A 25,621-nucleotide genomic window follows, 5' to 3' on the forward strand; every position below is an offset into this window, starting at 1 on the left:
GTTGGAACTGATGTTTTTAACACAAATGTTGAACTCAATTTGTTATGGAAAGATACAAAATGGATCAAATTGGTTTGTCATGTCTTACAAAAGTTGACGATAGGGCCATGCCTATAGCGTTTGCAGTACCAGAAGTTAACGCATCCCCAGCCCAATCCCAAGCCCGAGCGAGTCAACCAAGGGTCCGGAAACTATTTCCGGAAACATGGATATATGAGTCCGCAACTGCAGAGTAAGTTGAAATAAAACAGGAAATTATGTTAAAAGACGATGGGAGTAAATATCAAACAGAAGTACCAAAACGATAGGTTACGTGTCGACTCGGTCCCTATAATGCGGACTTCTTTAAACTATATTATTCGGACACCATGCCCCATGCTTTTTGAGATTCAATCATTATTAATTATATTACCGTGAATAGTGCGATCATATACGACCTTATGTTTTCCTGTGAAAGTAGCTACTGAAATGTTTGTGATCACAATTCAGACATGATTTGTTAGGCAGATGTAACAGTTTGTATTTAGATGACATCGTATGTTATTGTTAGATGCCTTGAAATGAATTACAGCACTTCCGTCACCATATGTAACTTACACAAGTAATGCGTTTAGCAATGTGCATAGAAAAACATTCGCTGGGAAAGTATTCGTACAAAATCTCTGATCACGACCACAATAAAACTATACAAACAAGTGCATACGCAGGTACGCGAATTCGTCCGTGAGTTATATTTAGAAGGGAACTCTTTGTCGAGGTTTCTTGCTTTGAAGTCAGGTACAAAGTGAACAATATTTTTTGGCAAAATTTAATAGGAAATATATACACAGAAAAAATACCTTTATGTAAAACGCTACTTTCCAACAAGGGAATCAGAGCGATATAATGTCGTTGTTTGCAGGCTTATAAAAGCATATATTTCTTTTAGAGAATGAGTAAGGCATTATGATTATGACATGCATAATCAGAATAGTTGGTAAACATATTCATTTGTAGAATGCATTTGTTAATGATTTGTTTTGAAACTTTTTAAATTGCTTAATTGCCGATAAGTATGCACATTAAAACTCTCTGACAGTTTTTTTTATTGACAATAAGACATTGTTGTAAGTTTGCCTTTTGCTAAAAAAATGAAAATTTGCAACATTTTATTGGCAGTCAATGTTCCTGCTGTATAGAATTATTGCAAAGAATCTTGGTCAAAACCTTACGTATCTACACCGAAACAATCCTGACGAGGTCACACACTTTGCACAGCTTAACACAAAAGCAACTTGATGCCGCACATACAGTGGTTACAATGAAGCTTTAAGGGCATCTTTGTGATCATGATAATCCGTTTTATATTCTATAGCTTTGCTAATCAATTGACAATTCATTCGCTATATGCGTAAAATACACAGTCAATAAAAGACAAATGCATGTCATATGATTCAAATTATACTTCGATTTTTATGCGATGCGCGTTGCTTCGAAAACAAAAAAACGTTTTATATTTGAGCTGTGCTCTGTTGAAAGGAGTTTGAATGCATGTGCGTTTAGTGTCGTCCCATATTAGCCTTTGCAATCCGCACGGGCTAATCAGGGACGAAACTTTCCGCTTTTATGATATTTTCTATTTAAAGAAAGTCTTATCAAAATAAAGTTTAGGCGAAAAGCGTCGTCACTGATTAGCCTTTGCGGAATGCACAGGCTAATCTGGGACGACACTTTACGCAAATGCATTTAACCCCTTTATCACAGAGCATGACCCATATACAAGCACGGCTCAGCGCACCATACAGAGAAACAGCTACTAAGCTGATTAGCGGTCACATATATGTTCTAAAACTACAGGTTGGAGGAATACTGTGTATGTTGAAAGACAGAACACAAGTATAAAAATGAAATTAATGCTGTATCTAAAGGTATTTCGTTATACCAAGATAACACCATACAAACTGCGATCGGGCGTGTGATTCAGGTTTGCTTTAATACTGACTTTGTTAATAGCTCTGTCGGCACTGCGTTGATTGAAACGACCGTGCCAGATACAATCACGACATGGGTCGCCACTGCCTTCGCCGTCAACGAAGAATCGGGTCTTGGCGTGGCTCCATCACCCGCAAATGTAATCAACGTATATGTTTATGTACATTTCTTTGTTAAAGTGTTATGTAAAAACTTAGTTGTCAGTCGTTAAAAAATACGATAACGAAGTTTTTGGTTTAACAACCAAAACGTGAATTAAATATGGATTTAGAAAATTATGTGTTTTAGAGCGAGGAAGGCAGTTTGTGGTCTTTGTTTGATTGAGTCCATAAGCAGTGTTATATTGAGAATGCATTTATTACAGAATAAAGTGCATGCGCGGAGAGGTTTACTTGTAATTTAACCATACTTCATGATCGCCGTTGATCATAACTAGTGTATCATGTAATATACATATATTTTGTTCATGGCAACGACCTTGTAGACTTGTATTGGAATTATTTATTATGATTTAAGTTAAAGTTTATGCACACATATGTTGTTTATACTGTTATACAGCTATGAAGTTTTTATTATTAATATTTCCAATGGTCACTGCTATTTGTGTAAGAAATGTAAAAGTTTGTAACAAAATACTTTGTCAGAGTGCAGACTACTATACAGTTGTTGAAATAATAAGACTATTCACACGGATTGGTCACTAAACGTTGAAACAGAAACCCGAAAAGAACTGGTAGTATTTTTTTTTGAAACACCAATCTTAGCAATGTTAAAACAAAAACAAGCTACAAACATAAACAGTGAACAAATCCTACAGATTATTATTAATCCAACCATTAACGGCAGAAACAATAGTCAAATTATCGACTTTTTCAATGTTAAAAAATAAATACTACTACATTTAAATTACCTGGTGCTTTACTAATAAGAATGGTAACTTACAAATTGCTGCTTGCCGTTGAATGATATTTCGGTGTATGTCGCATAATTACCATGTCTATCCGTAGTATCGGCCCTCTAAATGAATACATACGAAGTTTGGAAGTGAACAAACACCAAAACACGCATGTGTTATATCTAAATCTATTGTTAAATCTGTATTCTGAGACATAACAACGAAAACTGCATTTTAAACGGCAATGTTTTGACGAAATACTGGCTATTAGTAATCTGTTTCATAAACAACTGTATCATAGTATCGGCCCTTTTGATTGGTTGCTAGGATTTGTAACTATGCGCACGCGCTTTAAAAAAAAAAGTAACTTAATGGAAAAACGAAACTTTTGCTAATGTTGTTCTTAAAATATTTTTACATTTTATTAAAAAATATGCGGCATATGAAACATTTGATACTCTTAATCCATAAAAACAGACATAATTGTGTGTTAATTAATTAAAATCACAGCTTAATCCGGGAATAAACATGACCTACTTTCCAATGAACACAGGAAATCATGACAATGATCGATCATTATAGACATAGATAACCATCCAATAAATAACAACTTCTAAATATTGATAAAACATTAATTTCTAGCACCTTTTGAAGGTTTTTCGTTAAAAACCTGATACTATGGGGCCGATACTATTATAGTAAGGGATTATACATGTCAACGTCACGGAAAATATGGAATACCGATGGGAATTCACATAACATTTACATATTGGATTTTCTAAATAATAGCCAGGCGGTGCTTTAAAAAAAAATAAATATAATAGGTATTTGGGCTATTTCATTTATTTTTTGGTTTGTTGCAAATTTCTCTGGAAACAACTGTCTTTTAAATTTGCCTTTTAGCCTTGTACTCGAAGGGACGGCCAGATCAGAAATAATCAAAGCTCTTTTCTAAGAGTACATTTTTGGACTACACCGTCGCGTATTGTTACACTTACCAAAACGAACCGTTTGAACATTGAAACAAATTATTGCATGTATGCAAGTGTTTTTTTTCTGTATTGTTGCATGTTCTAAATTAAGACATTCTATTTATAGGCGCAAGTTGTCAATTAAGGATGGAGTTCCGTGTAACATGCAGATGGAGGTTTTTCAGCAGCCCTTTGTATTTCTAAAAATCGGCAGATTTTTTCTTAACACAATCATTTAATAAGTATATTATATATTTTTGCATTCACAGCTGGAGGTATTCCTACAGTTCTTCGTGCGTTTGGAAATGCCCTACTCTGTTGTGCGGGGAGAACAGGTCATCCTTCAGGCAGACGTCTTCAACTATTTCACAGAAACGGTCGAAGTAAGTCAATCGGTTTACGTAGACGCCAGTTTAAACCACAACGTAAATACTGGACCAGCAACAGGGACGACAGATGTAGTCACTTTTTACGAATGTTAATGTGATGAGTCTGTCATATGTACTTATTTTAGTATATATATATTATACATTTCTTGCAGGTGGAGGTTACATTAAAAAAGTCATCAGCCTTTCAAAACATTGTAGTGGAGAAAGGCGCAAATGGAAAGGCGGTACTTTCTTATGATAACAAGGACATTGTCCGCAATATAAAGGTAGGATATGGAACACGGCACCCTTCTTTGATACTAGTACACATTGTCAAAAACGAATTCGCAATACAATAGTTTTCACGTTTATGGACTCATAGCTAGAAAAATAGCATTCTAGGAGTTCGATTGGAACCTGTTAAATGCATACAAATCACCAATATGCATTTCTATTTCAAACATTGTCCGTTTATTTTGGGGCTTATAATGAAATTAAAGTACAGACACGATGCATACATTATTAAACCAAATGAAAGAATGACAATACAAACCACATTTTCAAACAAGGTCGCACCAGGGGGAGCATCGGCGGTGAAATTTCCAATTAAAGCAGTCGAGCTCGGCTTGGTGGATGTGGAGGTCAAAGCTGTTACAGCGACGGCAGGGGATGCGATCAAGAAGCAACTTTTAGTCCGGGTATTTGTTTCACACTTTCTTTCTTTGCCATTTGAAACAAAGTTTTAACATTACCGATAACTTGAACCCGCGTTGTATATCGGTCTGCTAAGCTTTCACTCTGGTACCGTTTTCAACAGTATTTAAGTTTAAACACGCGGGCTAGTTAATCTCTTCATACGTTTCATGTTTTAACTGGTTTACCAATTAAAATGAATATCCTTATGCCAGTCAATGACAAATGCTCTTCTTCGATCAGTGATGGGGCGGATCACCTTGGCCGTTAAATGATATCATGACCAATCACTTCACAAGTGATCGTGCAGGGGAACGAACAAGCTTTCATTAAAACTATTTAATGTATTTTACTTATCCAAAAGCATTACTATACGTTGTTTGTAACTATAGCGATTGCATCATACGAATAAGAAAAGGTATACTAGAAGAAAACACACTAACGAAGTCATATTATATTTAATTCAATAATCTTTATATATATACACATAGATTGAATGAAATATACATACATATTTCCAAAAAGCCGGAAGGTATCCCGAAGTCGTACGCCATACCTCTATTGATTGACCTGCGCAATACCAGTGCAATTACACAGGAACTAGCCGTATATCTGCCGGATGACGTAGTTGAGGGGTCAGATAGAATATCAGTATCTGTAATTGGTAAGATATTTATAGGTAATTAGACGTTTTACTGTACAATACGGAGATATATTTGGACGAGCACATAGTTTGAGGTCATATTTGACGAGCCGTTTAGCGAGTCCAATATGACCTCAAACTGTGTGCGAGTCCAAATATATCACGTTTTGTACAGTTTAAACGTCTAATAAACTTTTTATTCTATATCCCGTTCTTAAGCTCTCTGCTTGATTTTAATGCTATAATATGCATGTATTACAACAAAAACAAAACGCTTCCCAGTAAACAGGCGCTTTAATTTCATCTATGATTTTTTCAAGACAAGCGCCTTTGTGAATTGATTATTGTACATTCAGATACTTTTTATAACTCTGGATCAGCAAACGATTTATTGCTTAAATCTGCCTATCTTACGGGGGATTCCGGAGATAGTCGATGTATCAAAATGTACTTTTTCTAGGTAACGGCTTTTATCGTTAGAAAACAATTGCTTAGTGCACCTGTACTGAACTGTTCAATATGGATAAAATACAGACTTTTGGATAGAATACCTGAATATATTGGACGGTCACGTGGTATATATGAAGAATGCCCATCGGATGAATTTATTAGATATAAAATAAATATATATATATTTAAAAAGCCACAAAACCAATAACAACTACTACTACTGCTACTACTACTACTACTACTACTACTATTACTACTACTACTACTACTACTTCTACTACTACTACTTATACTACTACTACTACTACTACTACTACTACTACTAATAATAATAATAATAATAATAAAACAACTACAACAAAAAACAACAACTACTACTACTATTACTACTACTACTACTACTACTACTACTACTACTACTGCTGCTACTGCTACTACTACTACTACTACTACTACTACAACTACTACTACTACTACTACTACTACTACTTCTACAACTACTACTACTACTAATAATTTTACTACTACTACTTCTAGTACTACGACTACTACTACTACTACTACTACTACTACTTCTACTACTACTGCTACTACTACTACTACTACTACTACTACTACTACTACTACTACTACTACTACTACTTCTACTTAATAGGTATTATGTTTATAATAATACTTATTATAATAATAATACAAGTAATAATAATAATAATAATTATTATTATTATTATAACAATATTACTTCTAATAATAATGTACGTGAAATGCGTAGTTTATTATACACATTTCAGGCGATTTAATGGGGCCTTCCATATCCGGTCTTACAAATCTACTGCAAATGCCGTACGGCTGCGGCGAACAAAATATGATTACCCTAGTGCCAAACATCGTGGTTGTGATATACCTTGATGCGATAAAGCAGCTTAAATCGGCCGAACTGGAGAAGGCTAAGGACAACATGATGAACGGTAGTGCATTTAGTTGGCTTGCTATGTTAATTATGTTATCTATTTGAATTAAGGGTTCAATGTCGAAACGGTGTTAGTGTGTTTGTGCATTAAGGTGTTCTATCACACATAATCGATTGATAACAAAACATCTGTTTAAATCGACAGTATAATATTTAAAGTTTTGTTAAAAAACTTATTATTAAACCGTATGTGTAGCGAACACACTTTTTGTTACCTGTGATAAAAGTTCCGCCCTTACAGGCTACCAACGTCAGATGACGTATCAACGCTTTGACTGGTCATTCAGCGCCTTTGGCAAAAGCGACCCGTCAGGTAGCACTTGGCTCACAGCGTTCGTGATCAAGTCCTTCGCTCAGGCCAGTCCCTACATCTTCATTGACCCTTTTACCGTAAGGAAAGCGATCGACTTCACACTTGACCAGTATGACGAAAAGATTGGTTTCTTCAAAGAGCCGGGAAGAGTGATCCACTCTGAAATGCTGGTACGTATCATTGTAAAATAACATACACTTTTTGTAATTTATTAAACATTTATAAATGAATATAAATCGTGTGATGTACATAAATCTTTTCATAACGTCTCATTCTTCAATTAGTAGCGTGCAATGTCCAAGACAACGCAGAAATCAAAACTACCGAAATATTGTGTTTATCAAGGACTAAAAAATGAAACACTGTTTATCAATGTGTCCCCTGTAAGATTAATCAGGCAAGTACCTCTTGTAACGTTAGACCGATGCAAATCGCATTATTGTACAATAACATTGCTTAATTAATATCTTCTTGTTGCATCAAAAATTGCAGGGAGGTTCGGCATCGGGTCCAATGAATCTGGCTTCATTTGTGTTGATTGCTTTGTTGACAGCCAAAGACAAAGGGGTAGGCAAACATAGATGTATACTCGAGTAAATTATCTTGATGAGTGTGCTATTGGATGCATTTCAAGATCATTTCATGGAAGTTAATCAGTTTCACGTATCTCTCACGTATTCGCATATAATATCATTTTTGCTTATTCACGCTTATAAGGAGGAAATCATGTTTTCAAATAATTAACATACTTAAGTTAAAAGCTGTTATAATGTGGACAACTATGTTAACAGGATGACGAAAATGGTAAATTGAAATTATTACGTACACATTCATACCACATACTGCACTAAACGCCGATAATCGAATAGAGGTTTAATTCAATATTGATGCACTTACATGGCTTATCCTAACTTGTACTTGTTTTTTTTTTCACTACGAATGATAAAGTTTGCGATAAACTTTGATTCTAGTTTTATGGCAATGATAAGCCTAAAATGGAGTCAGTTATTGATGACGGAGTCAAGGCGTTAGAGAAGGCAGTCAATGATATGGACAATTCGTTCGAACTGGCAATTGCGGGATACGCTCTTGTACTCGCCAAAAGTAGCAAAGTTTCAACCGTCAAACAGAAATTGATGACCTTGGCTACTGAAGAAAGTAATACTTTTCGCAAATATCCATAACGTATTTTTTGTAAAAATTTAGCATGTAGCAAAGGGTTACGATGGTATATTCAAATTACATAGTTTATACTTTAACAATCGCCATACGATGCACAACCGATGATGGTTTATACATTTCGTCTTCGCATGATGCATAATGCATATAGCATAAAAATTAATTTCTTCGAGCAGCATTAAAACTTAAATTCTATGTATTGATCAACATTAATTGTTGATCTATACCAAATAATGTATGAACTGCTTTATATGTTTTATCAAATGTTTACAATACCGAAAATGAAGGAAAACGATTCAAACGATGATACAAAATTTGGACCGATGATTGTTGCAAATAATTTATATGTTTTAACAATATCTTAATGTTTAAGGCGGCATGCTATACTGGAGGGCCAGCGTAGAAGCGCCATCTAGCGGAAGCGGGCCACCTCGAAGGGCTCAAGCGCGCGATATTGAAACCACTTCGTACGTGCTTCTTATCTACGCCACGCACCAGGACGTTGTAGTGAGCCTGAAGATTGTCAAGTGGCTGGTGGAGCAAAGAAGTCCGTCCGGTGGGTTTGGATCTACGCAGGTTCGTGAGTGTTTTTTTTTCTTCATTTTTGCATTTCACAAATAACAAAGTTTACAAAATGGGAAGTTTTAAAAGCGTTCAGTAAAATCATTATTCATCGCATATAGCTACTAGTTTTAAACATTTGCTAAATGCATCATACATAATTACATGCTCTATTTGAAATTACATTTTAGTGCATGCATTTTCTGTCTTTATTTCCTTTTTTCATTAAGTATTATGAAGTTGTTTTTTCACATTAAGTTGTTGCCATCTTTAATTCAGGATACCGTGATCGCCCTTCAAGGTCTGTCAGTAGCGGCTGCTTTGGTCTACTCGGACACTATCGACATTCGGGTGACGATTGGTACACGGCCGGTAAAGACAGGTCAGGTCTTCAACATTAACGCGCAGAACGCCCAGGTCCTCCAAATGATGGATGTAAGTTAAGGCAAACATAATTTAAAAAAACAACAACACACAACAGATTTAGAGATGCGATTGCTAACCTTTTACTCCGGATGCGCTATAACACAATGCATATCGTTAAAACATGGTACGTGGGGACAGCATCCACACTTAAAGATATGCATATAAATACATTATTATTATTATTATTTTGTAACCACTGCATGTATTTGCAGTAAGAATTTGTGACCGAAAATAGTCGTTTTTTTAAATTGTACAAGTATATTTAAAATAATATAAAATGAAATTAAACCCCTACAACGATGTATATGAAAATATAGAGGATTCATCTTGGATGTCGTGTCGTGTGTCTGTCTGTAAATTTAAACTTGTCCGACAGTACTAAATATCGAAAAGAGCAATGAAAGGCAGTCTCAATCGTGCTAAATGTGCACTTTATACTACGTTAAGGATTTGTAATTGAATTTTTGCATTCAAAATTCAATTTCTACATATTGCGGCTTGCAAAGGCAATGGCTTTGTGTAAATACTATTGCAAGTGGCTCTCAGTCGTTTGGCATGCGTACAGTTGCCAAAAATTGATCAAGCGTGTTCATTTTTTCTAGGCTCCACCAAAAACCAAGTTTGTAGATGTAAATGCTGAAGGAAAAGGAATCTGCCTCGTCTCGGTAATTTTGCTGTTGCTTTAGATGGCTTTTTTCTGTATAAATTTTCAGTCAGTGTTCCTATAAAATAAGATTTGATGCCCGAGTCAAACCTTGCATGACCTTAATCGCTTATATGTGTTATATTTAAAAAAAAAACGTTTCCTAGATTCGATCACCATTTTTATAATATATTTTAATGCCACTAAATGGTCATATTGATGACTTTCATTTTTTTATTATATTTCTCTACTGTTTTGCTTTAACAATTGCACACAAATGAACATACAACGTTTTTTAAACTCATACATTTGCTTGAACTAGAATAATGTTTTGCAGGTGTCTGTCAATTATAATATCATGACAGAACCAATGGTGCCAAAATTCAACCTTAGCCACATTATCTCAGATGAAAATATTAACGGCTTTAAACTAAAGGTTTGCTTCAGGTACGTAAATAGGTTTATATTTATTATTCATTTCATACGGTCATACAACGTGTATGAATTTGGTTGGATGTTTTGAAGTTTTAAACAGTATTTCACAGCGGTCAGTAAACCTGTTAACAATTTAACTAATTTAGCTGATTTATCAGTACTTATTACACATACATGTGCCAGTAACTGACGACTGCTCTACCGAGGGAAGATAGAGAATTGCCGTTAAAATAATTTGATAACCAAAAACTGAACAATTTATTGTTCTTGTCGGCGTTTAGCTTTTTTAATTGGATTTGTAGTGTACCGAACAAAACGTGCTCAGAGTGAGCATTCGGGATCACATTTTGCCCGTCGTGAATGTTTTGTTAACTGTTCATTCAGATGATTTAAACTTCTATTTTGAAAGATTTTCACGAAATAACTCGTGTACCTCCACACTCTTTACTCTAATCACACACATTGGATAAAAAGTCGACGACTACGTGTCAATATAGCCCGTTTTGAAAAAAACCAACTACCCGTTTTGAAAAAAACCAACTAACATAACATAAACTTATATAAAACATGCCTTGTTTTAAGCTGGTCAGGCGGAAGGATGTAAAAGAAGTCAAATGTTTAATTATTCTTTTCAAAATTATGTTACAAATGGTTTTCTCTCAAACCTATCTGACCTCAAGGTACAGAGCGTTTATATTTGGGATGAAGTGTACGATAGTTAATATTTAAATGTTTGTTCAAGTCATTCACCTGCCACTATAACGGCGATGTCGTAAAGGATTTGTCTCTTTACAGATAATTATTAAGCACAATAATTTAAAACAAATATTTTCCGAAATCACATTAAAGCAATATTGTAATTCTATCGGTATGTATGTTTTCTTAAAAGATTCTTAAAAATACACAGGTGAGCGATCCTAGCTATATATGTGACTGCGATTGTGTAAGTTAATTTTCATGTAAAGAGAGTCTCACAAGCGTCAGAAAACATGTATCATAAGACGATAGCCGCTCTATGGAAGCAATACTTTGGGTTACTATTTTGCAGATTACACCATTCGTTTTGTTTTCTCGCTAATCAATAGTTTTACAAGTTAAAGCAGTCTTTATAGTTTTGAATGGATCGTTTCTACTTCTTAACTACTCTTGCTTAGTTTTTTGTTATTCCAATGTTTGTCCTGTATCTACTGTCATATCACACTGTACAGGTACCTCGGCTCTGGAACTAGCGGTATGTCTAATCTGGAGATGGGCCTCCTGTCTGGCTTCGAGGCCGGGCCTTTCCAGATATCAGACCTGAACATCCTGAAGAAGGTCGAAGGGGCGCCCTCTATGCAGATCTACTATTTTGACGAGGTATGCGGATAAATCCCTTCAGCTCTTCGCCCAGCTAACCGCACAGCTTTCAATTCAAGTCGTCTAATCATGTTAATTAACAACTGGAATTTCAGTATGATTACTAAGCACTCAATTCTATATTCTAATTAAATTCACAAATTTTGAGTTTGCACATATGGCTTGATGTCAAAATTTTACCCGGAACGTTTTTTCTCTCGCGTAGATCCCCAGCGATAAAGATACGTGTTTCACGGTGACCATGCAACGGGTGGGTTTGGTGGTTGGGTCCCAGCCTGCGGTTGTCAAACTGTATGACTACTACGAACCTGGTACGATGATTTACTATAGGACGATGTGTACTATATAAGTACTTATGTATGAGTATGATAGGATTTCCGTATTTTCACATGTTTATTTTAATATAATATATTATAAGTTTTGTTTTACTTAAATAATTTATATTTGCACATATTCAAGTGCATTTTGTTTGTATTCATCACCTAAAATTATAATAACAACAAACTATATACCGCTATTATGAATGCGGATGTCTGCTTGTTTTCAGACAACCAGGTAACATCGATGTATCAACCGGAACTCCTGAACAAAGCCAACGTTTGCGATCTTCCAGAAAATGGAATCGCTGAGTGCTGAATTTTTATTGTTAAAACTTACTATTATAATGTCTGTTATCTTTTTGAAAATTGCGTTTCTGAGATCTGAATGGTATTGTGAATTAGTTCATGATAAAATAGTTTTCTCGCTCTGATTTGTCTGCTTTAATAATATAAGTGCAAAATAAGTTTACCACGGTCATCATCTACAATAGTGAGGAATATCCCGCCCCCCCCCCCTCAAACGCCTTCTGTCATCATATCTTGAAGAAACTATTTATCATAATCATAGTATTGTTAAAATAATAGAAATTCTATGTTTAACTATGTGTGTAATTTAAGACATTTTTAACATCTGATTACAAAAAACTCTGATGTAGAACTTTATAACATACGGTACAATGCAACCGATTTTCAATGCTGTACATTGAAGAGTTTATGAGTACATGTACTTTGCTGGACGTGTGTGCCGAGGGCATGTATAAAGGAAAGACAGGCAGACATGCTCACAAACGCATACGAAAATGACTACATTCTGTGGCAGATTAAGGTAATACAGTTGTGAATATAGCAACTTTAATCATGTAAAGATATACATAATGCAAACACATTTTACATAATATTTCCGTGGGAGTGATCACATTGCTTAGCCTTTATAAATCCGAACGAGCATACAGCATGCTGACGCAGGTACATACAGAAAAAGTGACATACCTGGTTAATGTAATAATATTCGCGCATCTTCGTTACGGGGCTATAAATGTGAATGATAACATTAATAAAGGTTTTATAAACCAAAGATAAACATGGCAACCTTAAAAAAAACACTAAAAAATCAAGACATCGCGTTAATCCATGCAACAATACCCCGTAGTTATTAAAAATTAATATATATTTTTTTTAATCAGCGTTGCGATAAAACAGGTGTAGCTAATATTTCAAGATTTGTTTATAATTAAAATTCTTTTATATGAGAACTACTCACTTTTTCTATGTCCATATTTGAATGTTTGATAAGAATGCGATAGGTAAAATATCTACTTTATTGCACAGTTGAATCGTAAATAAACATTTTTTTCTGAAACACATAACAGCTTTCATCGTTTGAAAACAACGACCATTGCACACTTCATTGATACTGAATTGACAAATATAACTAAAATCAATTGAAAACCTATTCTGTGCGCTTTTCATGTATTGTCGACGTTGGTTTAGGACTATGAGTAGAAGATATTGCAAATATACTGGTTGGCTTGTCTGGAGCTAACCTGGCGGCGCATAATGCTTACGACATTATTTTTTGCATGAAGCTGCTCAATTCAGACTGTGAGTGAATTTCTAGGTATACTCATTACAAAGATCGCTGAAACATAATTGCAGCGTAAATTAAAATGGACTATGGTTCGAAGTTAAAATCAATATTTCAACAACATAATTAATTATTCTGTATCAACTATTTAAAGGGGCCTTTTTACGTTTAGGTACATTGACAAAATTGAAAAAAGTTGTTTCAGATTCGCAAATTTTCGTTTGAGTTACGATATTTGTGAGGAAACAGAAATACTGAACATGCTCTAAAATAGCCATTATATGCATCTTTTGACGATTTAAAAACCCGAAAATTATAAAGCGTTGCAACGCAAAACGATATAATAATTTGGAGAGTTCTGTTGTTGTCGTTATACTTTGTGAAACTACGGGGATTGGTTAAATGAAGTATAAAATACACCTGTTATTGTATCCGGAAGGATGGTCGAGTGGTCTAAGTCGGAAACTTTTTACTCCAGTACTCTAGGGGTCAGTGGTTCGAGCCCTGCTGAGGGCTACCTTTTTTCTGTTTTAAATTGTATTCTTTATATTTTACTGGCGCCTTTTATATCCAATGTTAACATTTATCAATATAAAGCATTTAATGACAAACTTCAAAATATGCCAAAATCTGTGAAAAGGCCCCTTTAATAACATTTTTTTTATAATAATGGCTGATGGAATGAGTTTCCGGGCGTAACCGATGTTAATCCTTTAATCGATTGTTGCCGATTTATAGCAGTGGATTTTTTAGTAGGAAAATTATATACATATATCAAAACACTTCCAGAGGGACGTGTTAGAAAAAGAAGCTATACTTTAAGAGAACACTTTATTTTGTTTCTTATCTGCAATGAAGATATCACCGTAATTATTGTCGGTCCTGCACCCAAGGTTGTTGCTTTTATTGTCAACAAATAACAAGAGTTCAGTTTGATGTACGAAATATACGAAACGGATTGTGTCAATCCCTGACGAAATATACGAAACGGATTGTGTCAATCCCTGACGAAATATACGAAACGGATTGTGTCAATCCCTGACGAAATATACGAAACGGATTGTGTCAATCCCTGACGAAATATACGAAACGGATTGTGTCAATCCCTGACGAAATATACGAAACGGATTGTGTCAATCCCTGACGAAATATACGAAACGGATTGTGTCAATCCCTGGTTGCGATTATTCACACATACACTAAGAAAATCACACGGTCAAAATATTTAGATGCAGAAAAAGAGTTGGGATGAAAACACGGTTGATCACTTCTAAGTTATTAGAAACCCCTCCAAACAGCACAATACCATTAAAGAATATGCTTCACTTTGCACTGACATAAAGGTAACGTATCATGCTTCAAACTGCCAATGAACACCGTGTCGCAAACCATAGCGTGCTCGGTTATAACATTCGTTATATGTTATTAAATACCGTTGATGTATTTGTAATATTAATCGTTTGCAATACTTTATATTTCTTTTATCTTTTAAAAAGTTGAAGAAATGTCAACATAATTTTTATTCGTCAATTATATAAACAAATATTAACACAATAATTTTACGTTAAGAGGTACAACATATGAAAAACTTGAATCACGTTTACCAATACGTAGATGGCGCGCAGATAAAACGCACACACACACACTACCCATATGGGTTAAAAAAACTCACATAAAGCTGTTTACAGTTTATATTCTTGGTATGATGGACACGTATCAGCGCTCAGTTGACTAGTTCGTGGTCCGCAATAAAAGACATTTAGTAAACATCGTGATATCATAACTGTGCTTTGACAAATCCGTCTTATACCAAACACAATTTAGTCACGTTTCAAAACTGTTAAATCCAATAGTTTATCAACTACAAATGAGTGTATCTTTTGTTTGTGGCCGATATAATGATACGAATTTGGTATTTGTTTAAAAATGCCTAGGATGCTGCTAAAAAACTATTAACTCTAAATGTAAGTTAATTGACTGTATTTAGAAATTTATATAACATCGATGTTTCTTTTTTGTGTTTAAAACACGTGAGATTCGATTTTTTTTATAAGTGTCTTAATCCTGTTCAGAGTGTTAACATTCGTTGTAACTGTTTAATTGCTAAATGTACACGAAAAGAGACAAAATAACACATTAATGTAATTAGCATTTTTATAAAGAAGTATTTTTTTAAAACAACTCTTCAAACAGTCAAATTTGGTTTGTATATGGTGCCATTTCGTTTAGTTCCATAGTTCCATATGAGCTTCTTTCAATTTCACAACATAACGTAATATAAAGCAATTCGACAGGATTAGCCGCAACTGTTTAAAAGCATTAAGGCGAAGAAAACAATATACAAACATTCAAAGTGTAACTTTTGTTACGTTAAGTGAACTAGCACAATACAAAACAATATCTATACGGTAACGGTAGTTACAGATACCAGCAGTTGCATTAAAACAAGTTTTGGTCAAAGATACAGTATCCGAACACGGAAAGGGAGATCCTCTTTTCGTAACAATTCAAATAAAACCGATAACTAAGTAACGAAATGCTTAAATGTATATAGTTCACTAACGGCATACAAAACATGTTTTGTTTTGACATATTAGATTCTAAATAAGTTAAAGGTTCGCTTTATCTTTGTTTGTCCTTAACTAAACAACGTGTCTTTGTTTAGATGTTCCTATATAAGCAATATAGCTAATTAGCTTTAGCCTATCGGCATTATTGTTAGTCACGTGCAAATTACAAAACGAAAAACGTATATTATGCACACATGGTAGAATAATATTATTATCATCCTCAGTCACGACATTCTTAATTTCTTCTGAGAAACAATATAACGCTTTATAAAAGATAACTTAAATAAACACACTTTTAGATAAAAAGGCGAACATTTAATTTAAAAAATCATGTACAATGTATTGATATAAAAATGCATTTCAATCGATGGAGCTAAATCACTGTCCTATTACTAGGGTCTTCTATTTAGGTTCTTCCAACAGGACCTGCGCCCTGAAAATACAAGGGGAATTACTTATGATACAAATACACATGTCATTTGTCACATTTTATGTTTACATCATTTTTAGTTTATTTCCAACCGAAAATTTCCCATTAAGTTCATGTTTTGTTGTTATAATTGTGTGCATAATATCATGAAGTTACTGAACCTGTAATGTTCGTAAATATAAAACTATTGATGGATAATTTACATATTTAACCGTAAGGATAACGCGATCTTCTTCTTTAATTAATTTCAACGAAGATCTAAGTTAAAAGAAACAATTACACTTATAATTGTGCATTGGATTAGAAAAAAATTGGACATCTTCACAACATCTTGAAAACGTCCGACTAATAGAGAATAACATGTTGCTGTCCTATCATTTTGTAATAGTTCAGATGTTGCTAAAAGTCACGCCGTTTTTTTAATTGTGTTAGTCTGATATATAACACAACAGGCAAATACTTGTTTTTTCTGTTTTTCGTACTCACCCGTTTTAAAGAAATAATAAAAAATCGCTTCGACTTTGCATTTAAAGCAAGAATGAATATGTTGTATTACTTTTGACGTGTAAATCATGGTATCGTGGAAACTAACGCTTTTTATTTGTAAAACACGTATTTGCTGCTTTTGTTGCTGTGTGTCTAAAATGTTAAATATCTTGGCATTAAATTGCCTGTTGTGCTTAAATTGATTTAATTATACTTAAAAGGATGGCTTTATACTTGATTCCGAGTAATTTTACGAACATCCAAACATCGACTCATATAAACTCCTTCAGGCCTCATATAAAAAGTCATAACATCCACCACTGTATTAGGTCGATGCCAGCGTAATGGTAAGATAAAATATGAGTCCGCGCGTTTAAACAAAGAGTTATCAAGCTGATAGTCAAAACAAGTTTAACAGGTTGCACTTACAATGTTGACCCGTTGTTTGACGCAGAAATCGCATTCCTGACCACACACGTCGCATACGTCAGAGTTACGTAGTACTTCCGGTACGTAGAATGCAGTCACGTGGTCCGCTGAAACCGAAGTAAAGTTACATGTAACTAAATGTGCACTTACTATTGAACAAACATGTTGTTTACGTACGTTTAGATGCATACTCGTACTGTCATTAAATAACTAAGAACGCTTCAGTCTTTTCCCGACCGCCTATGAATAAGTCACGCTTATACGACCATACGTTTCATGCATATTTACAAAGATTGGCTTACTGAGGCAGTGCCTTAAATAATACGTGTATTTAGTTTTTTAATTTTCAATTCACAACTATTGGGAATATTTATTTACCACGAACCATAACGACAAATCGAAGTTTGTCGTCCGAGAAAACAGGAAAAAATGAAATTCATTTGTAACATGCTTTGACAAACTAAATGATACTTCATTTTACTCTTCTTGCTATGTCAATGGAAATGAAAACTCATTTTATTTATATTATTTACGCTTTGACATTTGAAATAAGAACTACTTTTTTAACCTCCATGCTTTGCCAACTGAAATGATAACTACATTTTATATTCTTCATGCTTTGACAACTGAAAAGAGAACTACGTTTTGGTTTCTTCATGCTTTGACAACTAAATGAATAACTTATTATTTGTTCCTTTATTCTTTGACAACTGAAATGATAACACGATTGTTATATTAAGTGTTCATGGTTAGGTTTTATTTTTGAGTAGTTTAATGGTTGTTTAAACACATATAAAATTTCGCTTTGTGAATAGAACTATCAGCGTATAACATGCAAATAAGATTGACAATTAACGTCTTATATCTTGACGGTGGTTGCTAAGTGTTTAAGCATAATTATATTACGGTATTTAGTGAGTACGTACCTGGCTCGTAGTAGTCGTACACCTTGACCGGAACTGGTTGTGCTCCAGCCACCAGCCCCACTCTCTCCATCGTAACGCGGAAACACAGCTCATCCTTGCCAATCTGTAACATTGGCATAATACTTGGTCAATTGTTATCAACACGAAAATCTATCATGCTTGCAGTAAACAAGAGCAGAATATATATATGAATAAAAATACTTATAATACATATTACGATTAGGGTAGGATTTTCGGTATATATTTATGCAGCGCATTTTACTGTATATTGTCTTCGCTAAAATACCCATTTTTGACAATTTACCGATTTTTTATTATTATTTATAATTTGAATGACCTGTGACTTTGTTTTATGTATTTACATTTCATGTATACTCATGGGCTTATTGTCTACTGTATTATAAAATAAATTATATTAAACTGTATGAATATGAATGCTTATTATATACCTGCTTTATGTTCCCAAAAAATACAAATTGTTTCAATCGGTAAAATACAACTGCACAGAAATAATTCCCGTATTATGCTACTCGCTAGTTTTCCAATTCCGTATAACCATACTAGCCGGACTACTTTTAAAGACGTAACTTTGAATGCAGAAAATTATAAGAGCATTCTTAGTTAATTATAAACGCTTAAACTAATTTTTTAACCTTAAATGATTCAAAGTTGTATATTAATAAAAGAATATTAGCAAGTCAATTGTTACAACTGTTTGTATCAGTTTCGTGGCTTGCGCTATTTCGTATCACACTCGAGGCTCCGCCTCTCGTGAGATACGTCATCACACAAGCCACTCGACTGATACAAACATATGGAACAATGTACTAGCGTAATATGCCGTATGTATTTACCCTTGTGCGTACATATGTTCACGAGGATAATGTCGTGAATAATACGCAAAGTATGTTGTACTGAAATGAAATGCTCATATATGGTTTTCCGTTGATTTCGGTCAAATAATTGCGTCGCTTTATAAATAGTATCACCATTGATTGCTTGGTTAAATCTAAGGTTTGGGTTCTCTAATTTACCCCATTGAAAATGAAATTCATTGAACGTTACAATGCAGTAAACCCATTTTCAGTTATTGATGTTTGTATTGATCATTTGCTTATGACATTTTCGGTGACTTGACCTAAAATAAAAATAAGGCTGTGATGATCGATATGATCTGCTTATGAAACTTTGCTTTAATTTTGTTCAAATAATAAAATGACTAACGAACAACCTACTCAATTAATCACACATATTTGAAAAAGGAGAAATTCCATATAGGGACCACATGTACCTCGTCAAGGTAGAGAATCACTTTTTTGTCCCCTTCTTCTACTCTTTTGAGAAGGAGATGGGACGAGACGCTCTTGGGATCCGCACTAAAGCCCGATGGGTAGCCAATCTCAATAACAGACATCCCGCTCGCGCCCTCCTTCATGTAGCTGGAACAAAAAATCTACACGTTCTTAACACGCGAACCTCAATATTTTTCCGAAAACAGAAACAAACGCAAAAAGCGCAAACATTAATAAACTTATTTTAATAAAACGAAATAGTTTATGATTTTATAATTGTCAGACGATTTGTTTTTAATTTATATTTTTATTTCGTCGTATACTTTCTATCTTATGTTATTCTGCATCCAAAATCAAAGATAAAAAAAAGGAATAAATATCGATTCTCAGACATTCCATGTTGCAATTCCTTCATTTTGTTTTCTGAACCATTATTTACATACGTCTTATAAATATAAATATTGATCGTTCAAGACTTATTTGGCATACATTTATGCATACATGCATTACATATGCTTTTATTCTAGTAACTAGGGTGTACACGAATATACATAAACGACAAAAGGAAAATACCCACGTTGCTATTTTATTGCCGTTTTATAACATTTACTACTTTAATATATTTTTTTAAATGCCGCTCACTCTCCAGCCATAAGGCGAGTAATTGATTAGCGTGCATTACGTATTAATACTCGCTCTTTATATATCGACTTTAAAAGCTTCGAAATTTCTTCGCGGGAATACAAAATTACAGCTCCCGCTCAGAAAATTCGTAGCGATTAAATAAGAGATATAAAGCGAATATGAATACGAAATAAACGCTATTCACTTTTTTCATGATAAGGCTGAAGAGTGAGCGGCATTTAACAATTTAAAAAAATAGTTGAAAGGCTAGAAAACGGCGAAAAATACTTGTTTAATCGCGGACGTCGCCTGCTTGATTGTCACGTTATGACGCTTGTAATAAAATCATGCATACCTTGTGCAAACTTCTGCTATGTAGTGGTTGATGGACTCTTCTGGCAGCGTGATTTTCAGGTTGAAACTGGGTGTGGCATCGTCCTTGTTGATGTGGTAGAACACTGCCACCTACATATGCGCAAGGAACAACTGGACTAAAGTTTGGAAATCCCACAACTCCTTGGTAACAAACCTAACGTTTTCATATTTTTGTTTCCAATTTGGAGAACATATTATAACTATTCAGCATTTCGTGGAGCATGGTCATTCACAGACAAAATATTAAAGCACTATATTTTACCTTGAAAAGGGTTAAGCTACGCTGAACAAGTTTATGCCGATGACGGCGAATCAATCAACATATGTATTTGAATTTTGTAACCGCAAATTGCCGGTCGTTTTCTGATGTTCCGCGAAAATGTACAAGTAGAACCGTTTCTCAACATAAAAAGTTGTGGTTTAAGATGATACTTTTTATGTTAAATTCATATAAGAATATTTTGTTTTTTATTAGTGTACTTAATATGTATCATCAGGGTTAGCGACAAGCCATGTAATTGTAACAAAATATTTATTGGGGAGTTTTAAGGTAAGAGAATGGAGCTAGATAGGAAATGTGCTATTTTGCTCACCTCAACTAAACTAAGACCGGTTCCATTTGCCGCAATATTAACTTCTGGGACATTACTAGGCAACTGAAATGGATGTCATATAACAAGTTACAATCAGTATGTGGCGATACAAAAAAACGAATTACCCTAATTAAATTTATATATCACCAAAGTTAACTTGAAAAGAGAATTATAAAAACTGTTTAAATGTAAACATTATCTATTTTCTTGATACACCCCTTACTTCCCGACTCTGCAGCACAAGAGCGTTCGAGGCGTTGATGATGAACCTTTCTTGACCTGACGGTGGGTAAGAGACGGTTACAGAGACGTCGAAATTCTTGGAATACACCTGGGACGCCATTTCAGCAAATGCCTGAAGTGCTACGATCGTGTCCTAGCAAAACACGACCATTGAGGTGACACAACAGATCAAGGGAAATAAGAAAGAAAACCACGAATTTTATTTACTTGATTTAAAATTCTTTCTTAGGCCTTACGCGATCAAGACCGCAAAAAGCCTCCGATTTTTAATATTATATTGTTATCTTTCTTTAGAGATACAAAGAGACAGAAGTATTTGTTATATCCCCCAAAACACAGGCAAGTATTTAAAAAAGAATTACGTTATAAGCTATACCGAGCTTAAAAACAAGTTCAACTACACCATGTCGGTTAACTGAATAAACTTATAATACGTACTTGTGTGGAGGAGAAACCTCCGCTGGGGTTTCTCTGACTTGTGAGCCACTTGAGGACCGACAGGCCCTCCGCCCGGTTACCCATGGCTGCTAGCGCCATCAGCGCATAAGACGACAGCTCCACGTTGAGCGCTTTGCCTTTCTGCTTGCCCCAGTGGTCCGTTGCGGGCTCTGCCGGTGACTCCGCCTTTTTCCAGTACTTCATGCCGCCTTAAAGTAACGTGTATGTGTAAGTGGCACTTGTGCGAAGAAATAGCGGTGTGGTGTCATCCTTTACAGATTTATCGTAAACACTATACGTTAACCACAGTGAATCGTGTATGACATACTGATGTGTATTGATCAATATAATGGTTGTACATCTAAGTGTATAAAACATAGGCATTTAGACAATAGTTTTTTTTTTATTTTGACATATTTTCGGACAAAATAATTTACTAAATTCGAAAATGGAAGACTTAAATAAATCTACATACAAAAACTATTTAAAACCATCATTGAAAATATGCAAGAATTTATAGCAACGAATACCTTCATTAGTTGCAAGACCCTTCAGTTTATCCATGGTGGTCTTTGCCTGTGCGCTTCCGGCCAGCGTAAGCACGTAACCGGTTATGGCCAGCTCGTAGGGATCGCTCATAAAGGGCACTTCTGCCTCAAGATTAGCGATTGAACGCTCAACGGCATCGGCAATAAGGTTGTCTACCTGCATTAAACAGTAACAGATGGTGTAAGGTGTGTCCCAAAGTCTATTTTAGAGCACCGATACTTGTAAATGTGTGAGTCAATTTGTATCTTTGAATCAACATTAAATATTTAAACAATATAGCGAAGTGATCGATTTATTTTGTTAGAAATATTGGCAGGCGGATGCTCATTTTGAAATGTGTCCACATACTTAACGTTCAAAAGTATATTATGAATGTGTAAAAAGATACTGGATCTCAGTTCAATATCGGTGACAGTATATTATATATTTTATACCGCATATTTTCATCAAAGACTGTAGTAAAAAACTACCTTTCTGAGTCGCTTCAATAATCTCTAAAGATGAATCGTTTGTTTTAATTAATTATGTATTTCAACAAAATGTAAGAGAAAATGTATACATAACAATCAATAACAATCAATATTCCGTACCCCTTCCACCTTTCTTGCTTCCAGAAGCGCCGCCAACACGAAGGCATTCAGTGACCTTTCACCGGCGATAGAACCTCCCTGTTGATGACACGTATAATAGTAATAATAATAAATATATAGAAACGAGCATCATTATGATGATCATAAACAGCATCGTCGGCGTTTTCGTTTCTACACCATTGAAGCTGTAAAAATACATATGGGCCGTGCTGTGTGATAATGTGGTTAAATGCATCTGCGTAAATTGTTGTCCCAGATTAGCCTGTGCAGTCCGCACAGACCTATCAAGAACGAAACTTTCCGCCGAAACTGAATATCTGCTAAGAAGATACTTTCTTTGAAAATAAAATATCATTAAAGCGGAAAGTGTCGTCCCTGATTAGCCTGTGCGGACTACACAGGCTAATCTGAGACGACACTTTACGCTCATGCATTAAACCCCATTTTCACAGAGCACGGCTCATATAATTTAATGCAACTTTTTGATTCATTTACCTGCATTTCTTTATGCAAAACCCGTCCTGGCTCTTTAAACGTTCCGTTCTTGGCCTGATGAGTTAGAATCCAGTTGACAGTCCGCTTGATGACGTCATCATCCACGAAGATGTAGGGCCGCGCCTGAACGAACGACTTCAACACGAACGCTGACAACCTAAGAGCAAGATTATCAATGAGATCGTGGATATATGGCATTAGATCATACTTGTTACATACGATAATATCGCGTAGTTTCCTTATTGACGTTTTTTGTTCCGTTGAAAGTGGTACTGACTAATTGTGTGTGACTTCTATTATAAGTTATTTCAGATGTACTTTAATAAGTTTTATAAGTGGGTGATTACACATTAGACAATGACCGTTGAGAAGTTAAACAAACTGATTTATCAATAGGGACTTATATATGTGGAAAAGGTGTAAATGCATGTATTCATTGATCGTCAAACATCGAATTGTGCAATATATTTTCATAATTGAAGAAATGATTTAAAATATGATATGCAACCTTTTAAGTGGAAAAGCCGCCATAAAACGATATCTTGTTTAGAATTAACCTCAAATTGTACATGTTTAAAAACAAACCACATGCTTCCGGAGGGGTCACTTTCTCCAAAGGCACTGAAGGACCCATCTTTGTGTTGGTAGGTTAGTTCACGCTGATAACCTGAAGTATAATACATCATTTTAAGCTTCGTGAAAAGCTTACCGATTGTTATTGTGTAATACACTTATGCAATGTAAAGCGTAATAGACAATTGAAAATGATCAAATGGTGTAACAAAGCTTCTGTAAAATAAGTTCTATAAAATACAAATTGTTTCGCAGAGTTTCCGTAGATTATCATATACAATATCTAGACTTCTAAAATAATGAAATGCTTCATAAAGGTCCAGCCGAAATCATGGCTATAAAATGCCAACCTTTCGTCATGTAATTCTTTGTCTTCTCCATGAGAGCCTGGTCAATATTGTTGGTTGCGCTGAGATACTTGGTTACGAAAATGTTGGGGGCGAAATTCAGCATGTTCTGCTCCCCGCATCCGTACGGCATCTTGATCAATGAGTCCAGACCATTAATACTGGGGCCCATGAGGTCACCTGTAGGAAAGGTGAGAAGAATGCAATAATTTGAGCAGATATATCCATGCAGCGTCCATCTGCGCTAATCTTCATTTCCGTTAATTGCTGTTCATTACACGTGCAGCATGATAACAGGTTTCTATGTCGTAACAAATCATACGTCGCTTAAATTAAAATGACATCGGGCGTTGGTCTATGGATCGTCATAATAATACGCGGAAATTAATTTTACCGAATATAACATAATTAGTGATGACATTATTCTGTCAGACATGTCAAGACATGTGTGATATTAGAGGAACTGTTTTTTAAAATATAATTATGAATCATAATCAACGCTTGAGAAAAAAATAAGAAAACAAATCTGGTTGTACCGATGGCTGTCACGCGGACCCTCTGCGAGCCCGGTACGGTATTTGGCGGAAACGTGATCGGCACTTTGTGAAAGAAATTTGGCGTTTGCTGCAGGTCCAGCAGAACAGGAACGTTGTATTCATCCGCTGTACCTTCCGGCTTAAAACAATAGGGTACAGTAGAACATGTGTGCCTTGATGTTTTCTTTACAAGATTCTGCCCAAGCCTTGCTTTCTTTTAAGTATTGAATCATGGATAAAAATCAATGGAGGACACTGTTAAATATGAGGAAAAAATACAAACAATATGAACTACCTGCCTGGATGCATTTGGGCTGAATTTAAAATCTCAATTAAGATGCTCAAA

General features: G+C 34.9%; 2 protein-coding genes across 3 annotated transcripts in view; one reads left to right on the plus strand and one right to left on the minus strand.

Annotated features, from left to right (window-relative positions):
• The window catches only part of LOC127878818 (CD109 antigen-like), a 34,735-nt gene extending 22,159 nt beyond the window's left edge, over positions 1 to 12,576 (plus strand). The window contains exons 16-32 of the mRNA XM_052425344.1: positions 94 to 232; positions 1,993 to 2,110; positions 4,107 to 4,220; positions 4,379 to 4,492; positions 4,775 to 4,903; positions 5,424 to 5,562; positions 6,783 to 6,959; positions 7,203 to 7,444; positions 7,767 to 7,841; positions 8,246 to 8,432; positions 8,827 to 9,029; positions 9,294 to 9,449; positions 10,043 to 10,105; positions 10,421 to 10,530; positions 11,727 to 11,874; positions 12,080 to 12,185; positions 12,422 to 12,576. Of these exons, the coding sequence (XP_052281304.1) occupies positions 94 to 232; positions 1,993 to 2,110; positions 4,107 to 4,220; positions 4,379 to 4,492; positions 4,775 to 4,903; positions 5,424 to 5,562; positions 6,783 to 6,959; positions 7,203 to 7,444; positions 7,767 to 7,841; positions 8,246 to 8,432; positions 8,827 to 9,029; positions 9,294 to 9,449; positions 10,043 to 10,105; positions 10,421 to 10,530; positions 11,727 to 11,874; positions 12,080 to 12,185; positions 12,422 to 12,510 (2,309 nt within the window). The 3' untranslated portion in view covers positions 12,511 to 12,576. The remainder of the gene's footprint in view (positions 1 to 93; positions 233 to 1,992; positions 2,111 to 4,106; positions 4,221 to 4,378; positions 4,493 to 4,774; positions 4,904 to 5,423; positions 5,563 to 6,782; positions 6,960 to 7,202; positions 7,445 to 7,766; positions 7,842 to 8,245; positions 8,433 to 8,826; positions 9,030 to 9,293; positions 9,450 to 10,042; positions 10,106 to 10,420; positions 10,531 to 11,726; positions 11,875 to 12,079; positions 12,186 to 12,421) is intronic.
• A 2,880-nt stretch (positions 12,577 to 15,456) lies between these two features.
• The window catches only part of LOC127879596 (CD109 antigen-like), a 30,533-nt gene continuing 20,368 nt past the window's right edge, over positions 15,457 to 25,621 (minus strand). For both annotated transcript variants that reach the window (XM_052426549.1, XM_052426548.1), the window contains exons 24-37: positions 25,276 to 25,414; positions 24,743 to 24,919; positions 24,405 to 24,486; positions 23,820 to 23,976; positions 23,325 to 23,402; positions 22,716 to 22,890; positions 22,186 to 22,394; positions 21,728 to 21,880; positions 21,505 to 21,567; positions 20,892 to 21,001; positions 19,912 to 20,059; positions 18,621 to 18,723; positions 17,695 to 17,801; positions 15,457 to 16,782 (exon numbers count right to left, since the gene is read on the minus strand). In XM_052426549.1, the coding sequence (XP_052282509.1) occupies positions 16,756 to 16,782; positions 17,695 to 17,801; positions 18,621 to 18,723; positions 19,912 to 20,059; positions 20,892 to 21,001; positions 21,505 to 21,567; positions 21,728 to 21,880; positions 22,186 to 22,394; positions 22,716 to 22,890; positions 23,325 to 23,402; positions 23,820 to 23,976; positions 24,405 to 24,486; positions 24,743 to 24,919; positions 25,276 to 25,414 (1,728 nt within the window). In that variant the 3' untranslated portion in view covers positions 15,457 to 16,755. The remainder of the gene's footprint in view (positions 16,783 to 17,694; positions 17,802 to 18,620; positions 18,724 to 19,911; positions 20,060 to 20,891; positions 21,002 to 21,504; positions 21,568 to 21,727; positions 21,881 to 22,185; positions 22,395 to 22,715; positions 22,891 to 23,324; positions 23,403 to 23,819; positions 23,977 to 24,404; positions 24,487 to 24,742; positions 24,920 to 25,275; positions 25,415 to 25,621) is intronic.

Source organism: Dreissena polymorpha, chromosome 4 (genome assembly GCF_020536995.1).
Source record: "Dreissena polymorpha isolate Duluth1 chromosome 4, UMN_Dpol_1.0, whole genome shotgun sequence".
Classification (NCBI taxonomy): Eukaryota; Metazoa; Mollusca; class Bivalvia; order Myida; family Dreissenidae; genus Dreissena; species Dreissena polymorpha.